This window comes from Delphinapterus leucas, chromosome 1 (genome assembly GCF_059928025.1).
Source record: "Delphinapterus leucas isolate spDelLeu-1000000601 "Yukka" chromosome 1, BTC_Dleu_Yukka2, whole genome shotgun sequence".
NCBI classification, from domain to species: Eukaryota; Metazoa; Chordata; class Mammalia; order Artiodactyla; family Monodontidae; genus Delphinapterus; species Delphinapterus leucas.
In genome coordinates, this window is record NC_143129.1 from 84,160,977 (window position 1) to 84,181,281 (window position 20,305).

The 20,305-nt window shown below is 41.2% G+C and overlaps 1 protein-coding gene across 3 annotated transcripts in view; it reads right to left on the bottom strand.

The window, feature by feature from the left end:
• Positions 1-17,174, bottom strand: part of CHD1L (chromodomain helicase DNA binding protein 1 like) — a 50,897-nt gene extending 33,723 nt beyond the window's left edge. Inside the window, exons 1-6 of one of the 3 annotated variants that reach the window (XR_016394176.1) lie at positions 16,997-17,174; positions 9,919-10,031; positions 6,981-7,087; positions 6,306-6,420; positions 5,636-5,667; positions 1,956-2,037 (exon numbers count right to left, since the gene is read on the bottom strand). Coding sequence is in view for 1 of the 3 variants with exons in the window: in XM_022583904.2 (XP_022439612.1) it covers positions 1,956-2,037; positions 5,636-5,667; positions 6,306-6,420; positions 6,981-7,087; positions 9,919-10,031; positions 16,997-17,123 (576 nt within the window). In the remaining 2 variants the exon portion in view is untranslated. The remainder of the gene's footprint in view (positions 1-1,955; positions 2,038-5,635; positions 5,668-6,305; positions 6,421-6,980; positions 7,088-9,918; positions 10,032-16,996) is intronic. The other 2 variants (XR_016394179.1, XM_022583904.2) reach the window with 2 other exon arrangements.
• Positions 17,175-20,305: the final 3,131 nt, after the last annotated feature.

Genomic DNA, 20,305 nt, shown 5'->3' on the forward strand with positions numbered 1-20,305 from the left:
GACCCAACGTAGCCAAATACAAATAAATAAATAAATTTATAAAAAAAAAAAAAAGTCCGGAGACAATTTGTTTGTGTACAATATTTTGTAAACATTTTTGTATAAAATATTTTGCAAATATTTTGCAAATATTTTCTACATTATTAAATATTCTTCTGCATAATTTTTCATGGCAGCCTTACTTTGTAAGTGTACTGTATGCATAAATTGTATAACCAATTCCTTATATTCACATTTAGGTTGCTTCCAACTTTTACAAACAAGCTCAAAACACCATTAGGAAGGAGGAAAAGGCAGTACCCTTCTCCCCACCAATCAATAAATGTGAGTAATCAGATATAGAGAGCAGACTTGTGGTTGCCAAGGGGAAGGGGGGTGGGGGAGGGATAGATTGGGAGTTTGGAATTAGCAGATACAAACTATTACACATAGAATCGATAAACAACAAGTTCCTACTGCATAAAACAGGGAACTCTATTCAATATCCTGTAATAAACCATAATGGAAGAGAAAAAAATTAAAATTATTAAAATGAGTGTTTTTTTCTGACCAACTAGTTGTCTGCAATTCAAACCTCACCTAAAAAGGAATACTTAGATGATGCAGAACAATTTCCTCACTTAGCCCCTCTGAGCCTTAGTTTCCTTATGAGTAAGAAGAAGAGGCTCTGGAACCGGCAACAGACTTTAGCTTCCCCCAGTCCAAGCTCAGGGTCCTTTTACTACACCTGCTTCTCTTCTCCCATAGTAAATCAGTAAACTGGCATGGTAGTTTATGAAGCAGTCTCTTATAAGGTTAGGTGCCAGGATATGACAACCTCTTGGGAAAGAGATACTGTTATGAGTCCCTAAAAAGAACGTAAAGGACACTACAGAGCAGAGGGGCCCCCACTAATGGACAGCAATCTTTGAGACTGTGCTAATAATAGACAGTGGCCATATCTGCATTAACACGAAAAACTGCAACTTTTAGCCAATAAATATACAATTAAAATCTAAGACTTTCTCCAGAAGACCTCTAAATTTATTAATTCATCTATTTTAGGATAGGGACCAAAATTCAGTGACAGTCCCAGACATTCACACGTGGGGGTCTCATGAACGAATAAGCCTTTACTAGGTCAACAAGGAGAAGGGCACTTCATACTCACAAGCTGTTCCACTGGCTCCTCAGAAAAGAGGGCATATCTAGGGCTACAATGACATTTCTCATCTATTTTGCCGGAATGGTGCCAGAGATTAAGAGAATGAAATAAGATCAAGGGTGTCATACTCAAAAGTATGACAAAGACAGGAGAGATTGGAGGGACTATTCAACGGTGTGAAATCAGTCTCTTCACGACTCCGTAAACTGTCAAATTTTTTAAACAGGTAAATGGGGGAGGGGTACAATATGTCAGATATGTTTGTTACTGCAGACAGAAAAACTACAGTAAGATTATTTTTAAAGAAATTGCCTCTTTGAAGAAGATCAAAAAGACAGTTGAGGGCTTCCCTGGTGGCGCAATGGTTGAGAGTCCGCCTGCCGATGCAGAGGACATGGGTTCATGCCCCGGTCTGGGAAGATCCCACATGCTGCAGAGCGGCTGGGCCCGTGAGCCATGGCCGCTGAGCCTGCGCATCCAGAGCCTGTGCTCCGCAACGGGAGAGGCCACAACAGGGAGAGGCCCGCATACCGCAAAAAAAAAAAAAAAGACAAGTTGAAACATTTCCAAAAATACAATATATTTTCCTGGGGTAGACTCTTACTCATTTGATAACCAGATTTTAGTAAACATCACAAGAGGAAGAAGTTAAGCCATATTAAGTACTACTTCTGTCACCATAAATGTTCACTGAGCCCTGCAGAAATCTCACTGAAAAAAAATATTTCAACTGAATTGGCTTTATACAGGACTAAACTAATATTTTTTAAAAGGGAGTTATATAAAAGCTAAGAGTATCCTGGGAGTTTACCTCTGAAAGTGTCTTATGCAGCAAGGAGCTTTGGTTTTTCAACCTGTGAGCTTCATCCACAACAAGAACACTCCAAGGGAAGCTGTGAGGGAAAAATCCAAGCTTTCAGTTTTATGTAACTCAAACATATATCTCACAACCAAAAGTCTTACTACAAAACCGTGACTCTTGCTAGGAAGACTAATAGCAAGTCCATTCTATTAGAAACACACCCAAATTGCCTTCTTATCTGAGAGCTAACCATGTACATAAGACAATCTGGATAAGGTAGTAAAATTAAGGAAATTTATGGGAAAGATCTATGCATTGAAGGCAGAAAGAAAGAAATTGGAGACATAAAGCAAAAGAAAACACTTATGACCACCTACTATGTGCCAGACACTCAGCTTGGGGCTTGAGGTATGTTATTTAAACCAAAAATATAAAGTGAGCAGACATTATTGCGCCCATTTTACCAACACAGAGACTAAAGCTCAGAAAGATAGATGACTTGGTCACGGTCATAAAGCTAGTATGAGGCAGAACTGAGCTTCAGACCCAGAAGAAAAGCCAAGAGACACTGGTGTCACAGTAACTAAAAGAGTATGATTTTAAGATGGGGACGTGACGAACAAGATCAAATGTTACACAGTAGGATACATCATCGTCTCTGTTAATGTGGCAGTCGTTGGTAGCTGTGCCAGAGCACTTCTGCAGCATAATAGTTACGACCACAAACTCTCAAGAGGTTGTAGTCATAAAAGCACATCCTCTGCATATACTCCTGGGAAGCTGTTTTTCCCACCAAAAAAATTCAAAATATGGAAAAATATGTATGTATGAATATGTTCCAAGCTCCATTATTTAAAACAGCAAAAACATTGAAAATAATCATAATAGGTCCAATAATGGGTGACGAAATACAGCATTTTAAATGATAAATATGATTATGTTATAATATACAGGCCTCTATAACTAAAAAAGGTATTATATATCTTTTTCACAAATGTGAAAAACATGCAAAAGATAATAAAGTAGAAGTTAAAAGGTTTTTAACTTTTTATTTCATTTGTAAACATTCTATACTGCCATTACATTATTTTTATACTTAAAAAACTAAATGTATATACAAGTAAAGCAGAATATTGGGAAGACAGTAGGTATGGAAATAAAAATCCCTCAAAGAGGAAGATATTGAGCAGAGGTTGGCCTTACGAGGGGGAAGCCTTCTTCCTCTGAGGCCACAAAGAAAATCCAAAAAACGGGTAAAAATCCAGCAGGAATTGGGATCATTCCTGCTGGGTAGCAAGACCAGGGGCTGCACTGAAGGATAACAAAGAATAAGAGTGCAACTGATGTTGGACACTGGTCACAAGATAAGGTGTGAAAGCAGGTGCAGTACAGTGCCTGGCTCCTGTTTGAATTACCATTCAAAATAAATTAGGTATTAACCTATTAAGATTATTATGCCATTATTAAGGTACTAAGAACTAGATATTCAGGTTTTTACACACCGCAAAGCATCCAATAAAAAGTGTATTCAATGAAACAGACTTCAGGGAGGTGGATCTGGGCTCAGTGAAAGAAGGAGGTCAAGTCACTCATCAAAGGACATGCCAAGGGATGTTCCCTGGAGAGGATGAGGCAGAGGGAATTCCAGCACTGAACAGAAAGTAGGACAAAGTAACTTCTAGTCCCCTTGATCCAAAGATTTTGTAAGTCTGCTGTCAAAAAATTTTCTGATTTTTCATATTGTTACATGCACAGCCTCAGCTCTCTCTGATAAGCCTCTTTAGGGCAAAGATTACATTACACTCCCTGGCTGTTCTCAGAGTGTGCAGTACAGTAATACGAAGTATAACTTTGCCAAATACATGAACCTAGTTGCAGGGCAGGAATAAAGAGGCAGACATAGAGAATGGACTTGAGGACACGGGGTGGGAGGGGGAAGCTGGGGCGAAGTGAGAGTAGCATTGACATAATATACACTACCGAATGTAAAATAGATAGCTAGTGGGAAGCAGCAGCGTATCACAGGGAGATAGAGGGGTGGGATAGAGAGGGTGGGAGGGAGGCTCAAGAGGGAGGGAATATGGGGACATGTGTGTGCATATGGCTGATTCACTTTGGTGTGCAACAGAACCTAACACAGTACTGTGAAACAACTACACTCCCATAAAGATCTATTAAAAAAAAAAAAGAACAAATCCGTGTTCTTAGAGTTCATACTAAGTAAACATTATAGATGTCTCTTTATTATTTAGGTTCTTAAATTCACCTGGAATGGATTGAAGGCAGATGATCTAATATAGAAAGGCTGTATTTCTGCTGAAAATGTGAAACTCCAGTGCACCTAGATACTTTGTAAAGCTCTCTTATAAAGAAGCGCCCCAGCACTGAGTGGTGGGTTTGGGTGTCTGCTTTGCCATTTACTAGCAATGTGCCCTGGGATGGGTCACCTAATCTCTTACCTTTCTCATCTATAAAACAGATGATAATACCCACCTTAGGGTTTTCATGAAGATTAAATAGGATAATTTATGTAAAGTACCCAATAGCATCTATCTCCCAATTTTCTTGTCTTTTGAGACTTCCAATATATTGCCTTGTATTATGGATATCTCTACCCTTCTTACCCCTCTACTGGAGTTTATGTCCTCTTAGCGTCACTCTATGGTTTACTTTCCTGGTATTGCTGATAACTCCCAGAACAGTGTCTTTCCAGGGGACAGATCTTCAATAAATATTAAGTTGGATATTAATAATAAAAAAGAAGTGAGAGGGAATGCATATCCTTTTCCTAAGTAAGGTAATATGCTTACTTAAATGAAACTTAAGTGAAACAAAACACTAGATGGAAGTCATGAAATCTATGACTGAGCCTTTAGTGTTTCAAAATAAGATGAAAATAAAAATCCAACTCAGAAGAACCTGGATAGGAAATAACATTCAAAATATTGATAAAGCACATTGAAAAGTTTCCAAATATTAAAGACGCAAACCCCACCTAACCATGTCATAACTACACATGCTATGGAGAATGAAACTCTGTCAACATAACTTCTTATTCACCTAAAACTAGCTCTTGTTTGATTTACATGGTGACTGTTGTCTTAACCACATACTGCAACACCTCATCCCTATTGCCAGGTAGTACTAAGAGTTACATCTACGTTTCCTGTACTTCACGAGCTGAGGAGAGGCCTGAAAGCCAATTCACTGGAAGGAAGTATACTTAAAAATCCCTTTCTAAAAAGCTAATTTTATAGCACTCACTGCTCTTTTAGGATACTTCCAGGAAAAGGCTCAAATAATTCACCTGCTGTGTTGTAGTAAAATCTCCACACTGCAGTCCTGAAAGGTGTCTGTGCAAGTTGTGATGTAAAGAATCTAGTATCTATTAACCACCCACCACGTATACCTTATCTTATTTAATCCTCACAACAAACATCCAAGGTAAAAATTTCATTATCCCCATTTTACAGATGAAGAAGCTGAGGTTCACAGAGGTTAAGTAATGAACCCACAGATTTACACCTAAAGAGTAGGGGGTTAGACTGTAAGACTCCTGCCACGCCGCACACCAGATAAGACTCATGGATGACACATCAGGAAAAAACACAAAGTGCTAAAATGTGAAGTAAAGAAATGACTTTCACGATACATTTAAGACAATTTCTGAAGTAGTGCAACATACTCACGACTTTAGAAACAATGCATCTTTCAAGCAAATCTGTAAAATTAAGGAAGACACATTACAAAGACTGATATTGATATAACTCTGATATTAATAAGCTAGCTTTTTAGTAACTCTCCTAAACTACAGGATTTAGCTAAGTCTTATCCATTCACTACATAAGAAATTCTGAGCATAACTTCTAAGTAGCACCATCTTACAGACAAACAAAGGGAGGCATGAATGAGTGGAAGGTCTTGCTTACAGTGACCTGGACAGTCTTAGCTTGAAGAACAAGGACTTAAACAGGGACTGGAACTAAGTGTCTGGAACTAAGTGTCCTCCTTTCCCACCCTCCAGTAACAAGAGAAGATGCCTCAGCCCAAAAAACCCTTTCCCCTGCCTGCCTGCCTCCTTCTACTCATCGGCCAAGAGGCAGCTCAAGTAGTACCTATCTGGGAAGCCTTCCCCTTTGATCCACCAGGGCAGAGAGGGAGAAATAGCTAACTAACTTGGAGCACAATGGTCTTCCGCTTCCTTTGCTCACAGCTTCTCTGTGAGAATCTAATAAAAGTAGACCTTCTTCTCAGAACAATATGAATCCTCAAAAAAAAAATTACATATAATTCCAGTAGATTCTACAACTTCTAAGGTCCCAGGTTAAGAGTTCTGGCTGTAGAAAAACAAACAGATACCTCATAAGTAGTTAGCAGCACATGAAAATGTGACTCCTTCCTTAGGTCTTGCTGTAGGTGGGCTCTCTCCTCCTTGTCACCTGAATATGTTACACAGGAAAGACCTGGAGCAAATCTGAATCCAAGAAAAGAGGTAGATGAACACAAACATAGAGCCGTGGAAAAGGGGTGCACGTCTGGAAAATTACTTTTCATGGAAGGATTGCAGATGTGTAGACCCCAGGATGCCCTGCAGTCAGAATGAGTCCTGGGACCCTGAAATCTTACCTACAGTAATGGGTAAACCTAAGGGTAAGTCCCCGTGTGAAGAGGGAGACGTGTCAGATAAACATCTAAAAGGGCCTTGTGTTAACTGTAAAAAGAAAACTATTTTTCCACATTCGTTACTTTCTATGAAGTGTCACTATATCACTATGAAAAAGATGGTTTCTACCTTAGTTCAGCAAAATTTACTAAAAATGAGTACTGACCTTCAAATTGACAAAAGGTAACAATAACATCCATTGGACCCTCCCCCATCAGATCCTCAGTCTCTATCTACACTGCCTCATGTCAGAGTTTTCTGGAAGAAATAAACTCACTGCTTAGGGCAATATGTTGTTTTATCATATTTCACATAGCACCTAGAAAACAAAAATGTGAAAAATAAAATTTCAGCCACATCTTCTCTTGTACCTCTCAATCTCTTCTTTCCAGTTGCTCAAAACAGACAAGGGACAAAGAATCAGAAATGGTCCTTCATCATTTAATCTTCCTGCCAAGTAAATGAAGAGAGCAATAGTCTGGAACACAGAAAAGGAAGACGGTTTTGACCACATTTCCACATGAGAAACAACGATAAAGTTCCCACAACCTTGTAGAGAACACTTACAATCGCATCAAAAATAATAAAACACAAACACAAATTGTTGTAGAAGACTTGCTTTGCAAAAAACAAAAATAATGTACAATCCTCCACACATTAGGAGAGTCACCCATTCCTAGAGTGAAATCAGGTAAGCCTCAGTATGACTGCCAAAGAAATTTATGGTACTCAATTACATCAACAGTCAACAAGCAATGGTACTCAAAATTTATGTAACTGAACCTTTTATACAAAGGAAAACATCAGGAAAGACAATAGAAATCAATGAAAACAATGCAAATGATGCACAAGGTCAGGAATGCTCTAAAAACATAAGGTAAGAAGTATCAAGACTTGACTGCAAAGAGGCCCAACCATGTGGTGGCCTCTTGCTGTTGGCCAGGATCTCCTAAGAGACAATGTTTTCCTTCCCCTCTCCATGTGCATTGATGGTGCACCTTCTATTTACTAGGCACTATTCTGAGCTCTGGTATATAAGAGTGAACAAAACAAACAAAACTCCTAGTTCTCCTGGGGCACACATTCCAGTGAGGAAAACAAACAATAATATAGCCTCATAAACTCAGGTCAGGGTCTAAACTGAAAATCTTTGTAAAGCCCAATAGCCTATTTTAGGATATGGCTATACACACTTTTGACTTTTAAATTTTCTTTAAAAGCTTGCTGTGATATATAGAGAAAATAGCACTCTTTTATAAAACAAAAAGTTTGAGGGCCCACCATCCCCAATGGCTGAACTGTTTCTTAGAAAAATCTATCCTAAGGATATAATCCAAAATCCTAAGAAAGCTATACAAGCCCAAAAATGTTCACATAGAGGTTAATTTAAATATCACAAAAGAGGGGAACTCTCCATTCCTCATCTGTAGAACATTCAAGTAAATTACGATCAATTCTCTTGATGGACCATTATGCAGCCAATAGAAAATAATCACTGAGAAGAATATAAAATATAAAGAATATAAAATGGAAAGTAACAATGACTATTAGATTAATAAAATGCAAACTATATGTGCACTATAATTTCAACCATGTAAAACACATATTGCTATTCATGATTATGGGTAGAGTGCTATGGTTACAGGTTTTAACTGATAATACATTAATTTCATAATGGAAATATTTTTCTTTTTTAACTACCCATGGCTTCCCAGCCCGGTTTGTGCCCGGACAACCACCCAGTAAGTATTTACTGAATTAAAACCATTCTGTTTAGTTTTTGCTGAAGACACTATTTAGAGAAAAATTATCTTTTATTATCTTAAACCAGCTATCTACAAAACAAATTTGGATTCACTACTGGATTCTTCCAAACATTTAAGGAAGAAACAGTAACAACTCTACACAAACTCTTAGATAAATCTGAAAAGGAAGGGATACTTCTCAACTCACTTTATGAAGCCAGATTTACCCCAATACCAAAACCATACAAAGACATTACTCAATGCAAAATTACACAGATACAAAAATTCTAAACAAAATTTTAATAAGATGAATTTGGAGGTGTGATTTTTAGGGCACTTAAAGTAGAGCTATATGAACACCCTGGGAAAGGCAAAGGACAAGTGGAATTTGCTGGCTCTGAATGAAGTCTGGGCGATTCCAATGTCCATGGCACACGAGACTGCAAAGAGGGCTCTGGACCTGAGTACAGGAGTCCGTTAGCCTCCCTCCCAGAAACACTGGGAAACTTACCTTTGTTCCATAGCTCTCAGTTCAGGAATATACTAGAACCAGAATTATTGCCTGAGACACCTGAGGGTAATAAATGAGGTACCTGGGGCTACCATGCTGGGAGGTCATACTGTATCCTGAATAACCCCAAGATTGATGAGGTACACCTGGATTAGATTAAGGTGTCTCCAACACATGGTCAGCCCAGACTCTGAGCAGAACTGCTCCAGCTGGATGTTTACGGATGTGAGGTTAGAGGGGGCAGGTTAAGCTTCTAAAAGGATTAACGAGAACTTTACTCACTCTGTGGGTTCACTGATGAAACCTTTTTGGAATCAAGAAACCTACAGTTCCATGGTTTCTGCCCAAGTCGCCTCTGCTGTGTATCCTGACTGCACTGACTTTCTTTGGTACCTTATAGATGAATAAACCTTGTGTGATGAACCCAAGGAGTATCTGTGTCTGGACTTTTCATCAATCCAAGCCTACCACTGACATCTGTCAACATGAGCTGTATTGGTGATCATCCTACTGGAAGCATCAATGTCAACATGCAACCTGCTAATCAATGCCCAAGGAAGTCACATCTAATTCTCCAGGTGTCTAGACTATATCCTACGATTAGATGGCCAAGGCATTTTGGAAAACATAGAGTATTTCCTCTGTACTTCTGTAGCATGGCAGAGAAATGGGAATTAGCCCCATCACCCACTGAGGAAGGGAGACTAATATGAGAAATGATCCAGTTATCTTAACTACATAAAATATTACTAAGGAGGGCAGCGTCAATTTGATTCCTGGGACAGGTATATTTGCTTTATATAGAGAAAAACCCTGCCCATTAATTGTAATTCTGTATGTCAAGGGATAGATAAAATAAAGGTAGTGACACAGTTCAAAACCATCCCCATGACGAGAAAAGTCAAGTCCAAGGTCATGATCTCTTAACAAAGGTTCAGGCATTTTACCTCTTAGTATAAAAATACATACCAACAGCTGGCAGCTAAAGACAGTAATGAGTCGTGAGGAGGTACTTCAGTAGAGGTGAACAGTACTCACTCCACAGTAACATACCTGGCAGGTCTTACCCAAGCCCATCTCATCTCCCAGTATGCAGCCATTCTGACAATGGAAGCGTTGGGCTAGCCAGTTGACTCCCTCCAGCTGATAAGGGCGTAGATGGATCCCTAGAAATAAAAAAAGCAGCAAGTCCAAAGAGCAGACATTTAAGCGTACACACAGGCTATGCTTAAGACTTCGACTAAAGAACACAGCCTAAATTCCCATACCCCAAACCTTACTGGCCATATCCTTTGCTGAGAAGTTACAGATATGCAAATATTTGCTGACTTCCTAACTACTTTTTGAGCAGACTTAATCACCACTATAATCAAAGCCCTAAAACAGCCTGTCAGTGTTACAGGATCAACTTGACAGTTGAGAGAGAAAGTCAGCCGGGATTGGGCCTCTAGACTGCCTGAGTCTCATGCCTGTGTCCATTCTAGGAAATGAGGTTTTACTGATGTGATATAACAGCAAGCAACACATGGACTGTACATGTGTCTGCCTGCTTAATTGCAACGATGTAAATTTGCCCTCAGGTGCTAAAGGAAAAAAATCAAGACAGGACTAGATTAAATCATGCTTCAATCAAGAAGCAGTGCTGTTAAGAATGGAAACAATGTTACATAGAGGGTGTTTTAACAGTGCACAGGGACAACAGAAAATGTCTGAAATCCACATAGAGCTTCTGGGGCCTCTCTTTTCTCTCTCTCTCTTGATAAAAAAAATCCAATTTCAGAGAACAGTCATATCTTTGGGAGACGGAAGACCCCAAACATACTTTATAGAAAAACTATTAACAAAAGTACAACTCTGGTTTGAACTCATGACATTTAAAAAGAAACTAAACAATATATAATTGTAGAACATTAAAAAGATTGATGAATTATTTTTATTAAGCACTTACTAAATACCACGGTGAGTAGTAAACACTGTACATAAGTTACCCCACTTAATGCTGATAATGATCCCATGCACTAGGTATTATCCACATACTGTATGTTAGAAAATTCAGAAAATCAAAGAAGATTAAAATGTTAAATCTGGAGACTTCTGCTTTGGGGAAGATGGAGATGTTCTTTTCCCCATTCCTCTTGCTAATATAACTAAAAATCCTGAATATTACAAAGAAAATGAACATAATAAGATGACTCTGAAAAGGTGGGGTGAAGAAGGCAGACTGGTTAGTAACCTCGAAACCCAGCAAACAACACAGTGATGAGTTCCCTGGGTTTCTTTTGGCCTCATATATCCAGACTTAGAGGTGAAGAAATTGGCCACCCAGAAATGCCAATGGACATAGAAAGAAAAACAAAAAAAGCCCACAAAAGCCTACTCCCACTAGCCAAAGGAAAGGGACAGCCTAGAGAGACAGAAAATGTAAACTTTTAGACAATAACCACACCAGTTAAGCCAAACACCATAGGGAAAAAAACGTGGCCCACCCACATCAGCAAAGGCCAAGTGGGAGCCTAGACCTCCACCCTCAAGAGGCTGTAATGAAGTTCCCCAACATCCCCAGCAGGAAGGTACCAGAGAGGGCTAGGTAGGGAGCCAGGATTTTCATCCCCACTCACCAATAATGAGGCCATCCCCACTCCATTTCTCCCTCCCATGCAGGTTAATGGAGACCACACAGTGAGCCTGGACTTCTACCCCTACTAGGTCTTATGAGCCCCCTCCCCAACTACCCCTAGAAATGGTGTCAAAGGAGGCCCAGTGGAGACTCAGGACTTTTATCACTGCCTAGAGGTAATGAGACCACTCTTACCAGTGTCAGTGGGGACCAAGTTGGGAGCCAGTACTCTCATTCTCACCCAGAAGTAAGGAGGAACCCCCTCCCTATCACCACATATCAAGAGAAGCTCGGGGGGGGGGAGCCTGACTTCTATTTCCACCTGGTAGTAACAAAGCAGCAACCCCCCTTCCCCTGTCAGAGCAGCATGAAACAGACAATTGAACAGAAGGTTTAAATAAGATCCTGAGTCTCAAAACATAAGACAAAAATTTCCAGGTTTCAATAAAAAAGATCATACATTATACCAAGAACCAGGAAGGTTTCAAACTGAATGAAAAAAGATAATCCACAGATGCCAACATCCAGATGACACAGATGTTACACTTATTTTAAAGCAGCAATGATAAAAATGCTTCAACAAGCAACCATGAACAGGCTTAAAACAACTGAAAAAATAGAAAGCCTCAGTAAAGAAATAGAAAGTCTCAGCAAAGAAAAAGAAGATATTTAAAAATACAATAACCAAAGTAAAGAGCTCAGAGAACTTACTTGATAGAAGAATGGAGAGAAGAAAGAATCAGTGAACTGTAAGACAAGAACCATAGAAATTACTCAACCTGAACAATGGAGAGAAAACAGACTGAAAACAAATGAACAGAGCTTCAGGGAACTGCAAGTCTCTAACAAAAGAACTACATTCATTCATTGGCATCCTAGAAAGAGATGAGAAACAGGACAGGGCTAAAAAAGAGTACTCACAACAATGGGTGAAAACTTCCCACATTTGGCAGAAGACCTACAGATTCAAGGTGAATGAACTTCAAACATAATAAAAGAATAAATCCAAAGAAATATACACCAAGACACATCATAATTAACTTCCTAAAAACTAAAGACAAAGAAAATATCTTGAAAGCAGCCAGAGAAAAATGACATAAGTTACCTAGAGGGGAAAAACCAGGAGGCCATTACCCCAACGGTCAGCTCCAGGACCCTACTGCCTCAGCTGCAATCCATGCCAGCAAAGTGGATGCTCAGTACCCTACCCAACCCCACTGAGGTTAAGAGTCATGGCCAAGAGAAATGTAGAAAATTAAAATCCCTCAGGAACTGCAGCCTTTCTCCCTCACTTTCCTCTTCCAAATCTTCCACAGTCATCTGCTAGGTGGGAGTCAAGTCACATGCACAACACAACTCCAGGCAAGTCTCAGAAATGTAGTCTTTTTCTTTCTAACCTCTAGGAGGCAGCAAGGCATGCTTGGGGGTTGGGGAAGAAATAAATTTGAGGGATTTCCCTGGTGGCACAGTGGATATGCCCCTGTGCTCACACTGCAGGGGGCCCAGGTTCAATCCCTGGTCAGGGCACTAGATCCCACATGCATGCCGCAACTAAAGAGCCTGGCTGCCACAACGAAGGAGCCCACAAGCCACAACAAAGACTCAGTGAGGGACTTCCCTGGTGGCGCAGTGGTCAAGAATCTGCCTGCCAATGCAGGGGACACAGGTTCAAGCCCTGGTCCGGGAAAATCCCATATGCCACAGAGCAGCTAAGCATGTGCGCCACAACTACTGAGCCTGTGCTCTAAAGCCTGCAAGCCACAACTACTGACTCCACATGCCACAACAACTGAAGCCTGTGCACCTAGAGCCTGTGCTCTGCAACAAGAGAAGCCACTGCAACGAGAAGCCTGCGCATTGCAACGAGGTGTAGCCCCTGCTCACCGCAATTAGAGAAAGCCCGCGCGCAGCAACAGAGACCCAGCACAGCCACGAATGAATGAATGAATGAATAAAATAAAATAAACTCCAAATGGATTAAAGACCTAAATGTAAGACCGGACACTACAAAACTCTTAAAGGAAAACATAGGAAGAACACTCTTGGACATGAATCACAGCAATATCTTTTTTGACCCACCTACTATAGTAATGGAAATAAAAACAAAAATAAACAAATGGGACCTAATGAAACTTAAAAGCTTTTGTATAGCAAAGGAAACCATAAACAAAAAATGATAACCCTCAGAATAAGAGAAAACATTTGCAAATGAATCAACAAAGTATTAATCTCCAATATATACAAGCAGCTCATGCAGCTCAATATCGAAAAAACAAATAACCCAATGAAAAAATGAGCTGAAGACCTGAATAGACATTTCTGCAAAGAAGACATACAGATGGCCAAGAGGTACATGAAAACATGCTCAACATCACTAATTATAAGAGAAAAGCAAATCAAAACTACAATGAGGCATCACCTTACACCGGTTAGAATGGGCATCATCAGAAAATCTGCAAACAATAAATGCTGGAGAGGGTGTGGAGAAAAGAGAACCCTGTTGCACTGTTGGTGGGAATGTAAATTGATACAGCCACTATGGAGAACAGTATGGAGGTTCCTTAAAAAACTAACAATAGAATTATCATATGACCCAGCAATCCCACTACTGGGCATATACCCTAAGAAAACGATAATTCAAAAAGACACATGCACCCCAATGTTAATTGCAGCACTATTTACAAGTCATGGAAGCAACCTAGATGCCCATCGACAGATGAATGTATAAAGAAGATGTGGTACATATACACAATGGAATATTATTTAGTCATAAAAAGGAACGAAACTGGTTCATTTGTAGAGATGTGGATGGACCTAGATGCTGTCATACAGAGTAAAGTAAGAAAGAGAAAAACAAATACCGCACATTAATGCATATTTGTGGAATCTAGAAAAATGGTACAGATGAACCGGTATGCAAGGCAGAAATAGAGACACAGATGTAGGGAACAAACGTATGGACACCAAGGAGGGAAAGGGGGGGTTGGATGAATTGGGAGGTTGGGATTAACATATATACACTAATATGTATAAAATAGATAACTAATGAGAACCTGCTGTATAGCACAGGGAATTCCACTTCGCTGTACAGTAGAAACTAACACAACACTGGAAAACTACTATACCCCAATTAAAAAAAAATTCATACCAATAATAAATATTTGATTCCAAGGATATTTTTTAGTATTATTTAAAATAGCAAAAAAAGAACCTAAATACCTAAATAGAGTAGCTGGCTAAATTACAGCACATCCATACACTGAAATAGTCTGTATCTAATAAATATGATACTGACGAAGACTAAATGATAATAAGGAAAAAAATTATGGTTTCCAAAAAGTATGTACATGAAACCCCATTTTTGCACTTCTCCCTCAGTCCCTGCTCCACCCTGGAAAAGAAAGAAAAAAAAATTACATACACACATATGCATGCGCAGACCAAGGACTGGCAAAATAGATAATAAGATGTTAACAGTAATAGGATTATGTATATTACTGTTTTTTCTTTATGCATAAAATATTACCCTAAATGATTTACAGAGAAAATGTACTACTTCTGTCAATCAGAAGGAAAAAAAAAATCAGTAACCATGTTTAACCAACTCACAAAGAATAGTTTCTAAGAATATTAATTTATTCTGGCAAATAGAAATAGGAATTTCAAGTTATAAGATTAAATGGGAGCTTCCCTGGTGGCGCAGGGGTTGAGTGTTCCGCCTGCCAGTGCAGGGGACACGGGTTCGTGCCCTGGTCCGGGAAGATCCCACATGCCGCGGAGCGGCTAGGCCCGTGAGCCATGGCTGCTGAGCCTGCACGTCCAGAGCCTGTGCTCCGCAGCGGGAGAGGCCACAACAGTAAAAGATTAAATGGTTATTCCTCTGAGTATACCTATCTTCTAATTTTTCTTTCCCCCCACTATCCACTTATCCATGCCCACCACCAAGCTTCCATATTTGTCTATTTACTTCTTCATTCACTCACTCTAATTCATCCAGGCAAACTTGCAACCTCTTATCTATCTTCTCAATTTCACTACAGTAACAGCACTGGTCCATGTGTATATTTCTCCAAGTGTATTACCGACAGTCCAGTATCAATGTGCACATTAGAACTAGCCTTCTCTCACACATAATATCATACCCAAAAAACATGCAAGGAAATAGGCAAACACACAAATAATCACGTATAAACTTTGGCTCTATAAACATATAAATTTTACACCAAACTTAAAAGCATCAGTCTGTAAATTCATATTTAAGTTGGATACATACTCCTCACAGACACAGAGATACCATTTTCATAGACTCAGAGCCTCAAGAAGGGAGAGTTCTTTCTCTTCCACGTCTGTATCCTATCCATTTATCTCTTCCCATCCCTCTTCTAAGTTGGACATAGAACTGACCCTTTTGTTTCATTCATAACAAAACCTCACACTTCCTTCGTATTTGGCACACAGTATGAGTTCAATAAATACTTGTTTATATTTTTGAAATCACTCACAGACTCCAGTCTAGAAACTCTAGGAGAGCAGGGCCCACATTTGTATCCTCATCTCTGCACCTAACATCTTGTAGCATGTGGCTCTCAGTAGCACTCAATAAACAATGAGTTAACGACTATATCATTATTACTGATCCAAGAGTAAAACAGTTAAGGCACAGCACTGCGTTCCCCATTTTAAAAATAAAACGAAATGGGAATGGTTAGGTGGTGAGTCAAGAGCAGGCCGGGAAATAGGACCTGGGTCTCTCCATCCTATGACCTCCATCCAGAGATGCGGTCTGCCCCCCTGCCTGCAGACCTCAGGGGGATTCAAGTTTTCGCGCTTCAAAGTTTCTAGGGAAAAGCTACTATAAATCAAATAGCTACATGCAGTAATGAGTTTATGAACTTTGCTTAGCTGCATACTTCAAATTAGAGCTTTGAGGGAGAATTAACCAGTGGAGTATTAGCAAAGAAATGCGCGCGCACGGTAAACGAAGAAGAAAAGTGAAGCTTGGATCAGAGTTCTGATAGTTTTACACAAGCAACTAGTTAAACCTCCCAAGCCAGGCCTCCAAACCCACCGGAACAGAAATTTTAAACCCACACCCTTGGGGCGCCAGGACGCCCTCCGCTTCTTCGGAGAGGACAGTCCTACCTTCCGGACAGGGGCCTCACGAAGTTCCCCCTCCCCAGGGCCAGCGTGCCGGGTGGCGGGGGCCGCGGGCGGGCCTCGCTTCCCTACCGGGAAACACATTCCTCCCGCGTCCGCGGGCCCCGCGCGCTACGCAGGCGGGGTAACGGCTACCTGGCCCCAGGCGGGGTTCCTCTCCGCCCAGCCCCACCGCAGGGGCGAGAAGGGAAGGCCCTGTTGTCCGTAGGTTAAAAACCCACAAGACGGTCCACCCGCGGCGCCGCCGGACCGTTCCTGGCGCCGGGTCCCGGGCCGGGAGAGGAGGGTCCCGGGCCGGGAGAGGAGAGTCCCGAAGAGTCGGGCGGCGTAGCCGGAAGTTCCCCCGTGGCCACTGACCTGTCAGGCCCCACTGCCGCAAGTCCTGCTCCTGCACCCGCGCCGCCTCGACTCGGCTCTCGCTCTGAAGAGTCTGTAGAAAGCCGGGCATGCCGCCCTCGCGGGTCGCAGCGCCCTCACGCTCCATCCAGCCACTGCGAAGCTCCGCCCTACGCCGCCCCGCGCGCTTCCTTCCCGACGTTCGCGGCCTAACCCCCGGGCGCCGCCGCCGCCAGAGGGCGCGTCCGGCGCTGAGGTCTGGGCGCGGAGAGAGCCGGAAGGTATCCTACCCGCTGTTGAGGAGCGCTTGCAGCCGGGTGTGCGTGGGGCCGCTCGATTCTCACAGTTTATGCCCTCTCCAGGCAACTGATGACCTGAAACACCCGTCACTCAGTTATTATTTAATCAACATTGGCTGTCATGTGCCAGGTGCTCTGCTGGGCTCTGGGGTTATAGCATTCAATAAGACATCGTCTCTGCCCCTCAGCAATTCACAGCAAGATTGTAAAGTTCAGTTTACACGAGTAATAAATTGGCTTGGGCCCTGAAATCCTCTTACTTACTCCCTGTTGTCTGTAGGCTGGAACTTCTGAATGGTAGAAAATTAAAATCATGAAAGATGTCCTTGCCACAATGGGTTTCTTAAGTGAATTATGGGGAGCAAATTGAAGCGATGTGTTAGATTGTGAGTCACCATGACTCAACATAAACTTTAAGTGGATTTAAGATGTAGTGATTTATGATTAGTTGTGTACCACTAATACAAATATTATAACAACCAAATACCTGCATTTATTGATGCGTTAGAGTTGCTGTCTCATTTAATCCTCCCGATAATCCTATAAATAGGTACCATAATTGTTCCTACATCACAGTTGAAGAAACTGTGACTTGGAATGGTAATTGACAAAGCTGGAACAGGAACCATGTTATTCTCTGGGTAATGTCATAAGAATACTGAATTCCCATTTAGGTTAATCTTGGTGCTTCCACCTTCAGTAAACACAGATTAAAGTTGCACTCCCCACATCTTCACCCCCTTTAAATAAAGGGGGGAACTTAGCTACAAAGGAGATGTCTTCAGGTTGGTTTATTCATAAAAACTCAAACAAAGCACTGTTTGTGAAGCTAGCTTTGTGTCTTGAGTCATTCTGTAAATACCGATTGAACATCTACTATGTGCCAAGCACTCTTTTGGCACTGGAGATAGAGGCCACTGATCTCATCTGTAGAACACTTAAGTAAATTATACTTATATTAAGTTTATACTTTAAGCTTATATTTCAAAAGGAGGAGACAAGTAATAAGCAAATAAAATCAGGTAGTGATCAACGTTAAGGCGAAAGAGAAAGTCACTTAATGGGGCTACACTGATTTCCTACCTGGGTATTTTCTCAAAACCTTAACATAGACTTGCGCCCTTTGCTGGCTTCTCTGGAGGGGCCTCTGTCCTATGTGGCTGCTCCTGAGTGGCGTTTGCATCCTGGTCTCTGTGTTTGAATTATTTCTTACCCTCTAGGCTCTGTGGGTAGACTTATCCACTAAAGCAGCAATATCAACCACCTGCAGCTCAAACAAAAGGGTGTTCATTATTTTTAACTTAAAGTACATTTGTTTTTGTATAATACCAGAGATAGGATACTAGCTATAAGCTAAGTGTTCTGTTGGTATATTTAGTCTGGCATCTAAAGCACAGCTAAGTAACTGTATAAAGGTAACTGAGAGACTCCAAGTCAGCTAGTTGAGATGATGCCAATAAGTCTACTCTGAATGCTGTATGAAAAGTCTATAGAAGAGAGCAGAGTGGAAGCAGGGAGACCAGTTAGGAGACCGTTGCAGGTGTCTGGGCAAGAGATGATAGTTGTTGGGTCACTGTGGTAGTAGTGGAGTGGTGAGAGGTGGTAACATATTAGATATTTTTAAAAGGTAGAGCCAGGCTTCCCTGGTGGCACAGTGGTTGAGAGTCTGCCTGCCCAGGGGACACGGGTTCGTGCCCCAGTCCGGGAAGATCCCACATGCCATGGAGCGGCTGGGCCCGTGAGCCATGGCCGCTGAGCGTGTGCGTCCGGAGCCTGTGCTCCGCAATGGGAAAGGCCACAACAGTGAGAGGCCTGCATGCCACAAAAAAAAAAAAAAAAAAAAAAAAAAGGTAGAGCCTATAAAATACACTGATTCAGGGACTTCCCTGGTGGCGCCCTGCCAGTGCAGGGGACACAGGTTCGAGCCCTGGTCCAGGAAGATCCCACATGCCAAGGAGCTGCTAAGCCTGCATGCCACAGCTGCTGAGCCTGTGCTCTAGAGCCCGTGAGCCACAACTACTGAGCCTGCGAGCCACAACTACTGAAGCCCAGGTGCCTAGAGCCCGTGCTCTGCAACAAGAGAAGCCACCACAATGAGAAGCCCACGCACCGCAAGGAAGAGTAGACCCCACTCACCGCAACTAGAGAAAGCCTGCACGCAGCAACAAAGACCCAATGCAGCCAAAGATAAATAAATAAATTTTTTTAAGTTTAAAAAAAAGACACTGACAAAGTATCTGAGAGAAGTAGAGGAATAAAGGGTGATTTCAGGGATTTGGCCTAAGAAAATGGTAGAATGGAGTTTCCATTTATGGAGAGGAGAAGACTGAGAATGAGGAGGTTTGAGAAACATGAAGAATTCATTTTTGGACAGAGTAGCATGAAATGGTTACTAGATATTCAAATATAGATTTTGAATAGATAATCAGATTAGTCTGGAATTCAGGGGAGAGATTGGAACTGAATGTATAAATATGGAAGTCCTCATTTTAAGATAGACCTTAAGCCTTGATACTAGATGGATCCCCCTAAGAGATGACTGAAACTATAAAAGAGACTAAGCCTTGGACAACTAATATTTAGAAGTCAAGAAGATGAGGCGGAACCAGCAGAAGAGACTAAGAAGAACAAACAGCCTGTGACATAGTATGAGAACTAAGAACATGGTGTCCCTGAGCCACATGAGGTGCTTTAAGAAGTGAGTGATTGTGTCAAATGCAGCTAAGAGGTGGAATAAAGGTAGGATAGAGAAATAACCACTGGACTGGGCAATATGGTGGTCACTGTTGACCGTGACAAGAATGATTTCTGTATACGGAAGTGGGTTTTAAAAATGGAATAGGTGGAAAGAAAGTGGAGACAAAATGTCTCACGCCTCTTTCAAAGAGTTTTGCTGTAAAAGGGAGCAGAAAACTGGGAACAATAACTGAAAGGGGAAATAGGGTCAAGGGGAGGGTTGTTTTGCAGATGGGTGACATTAGAGCATATTGAAAGCTCAGGGAAAAACAATCGAGAGAAAAACTGATGCTGC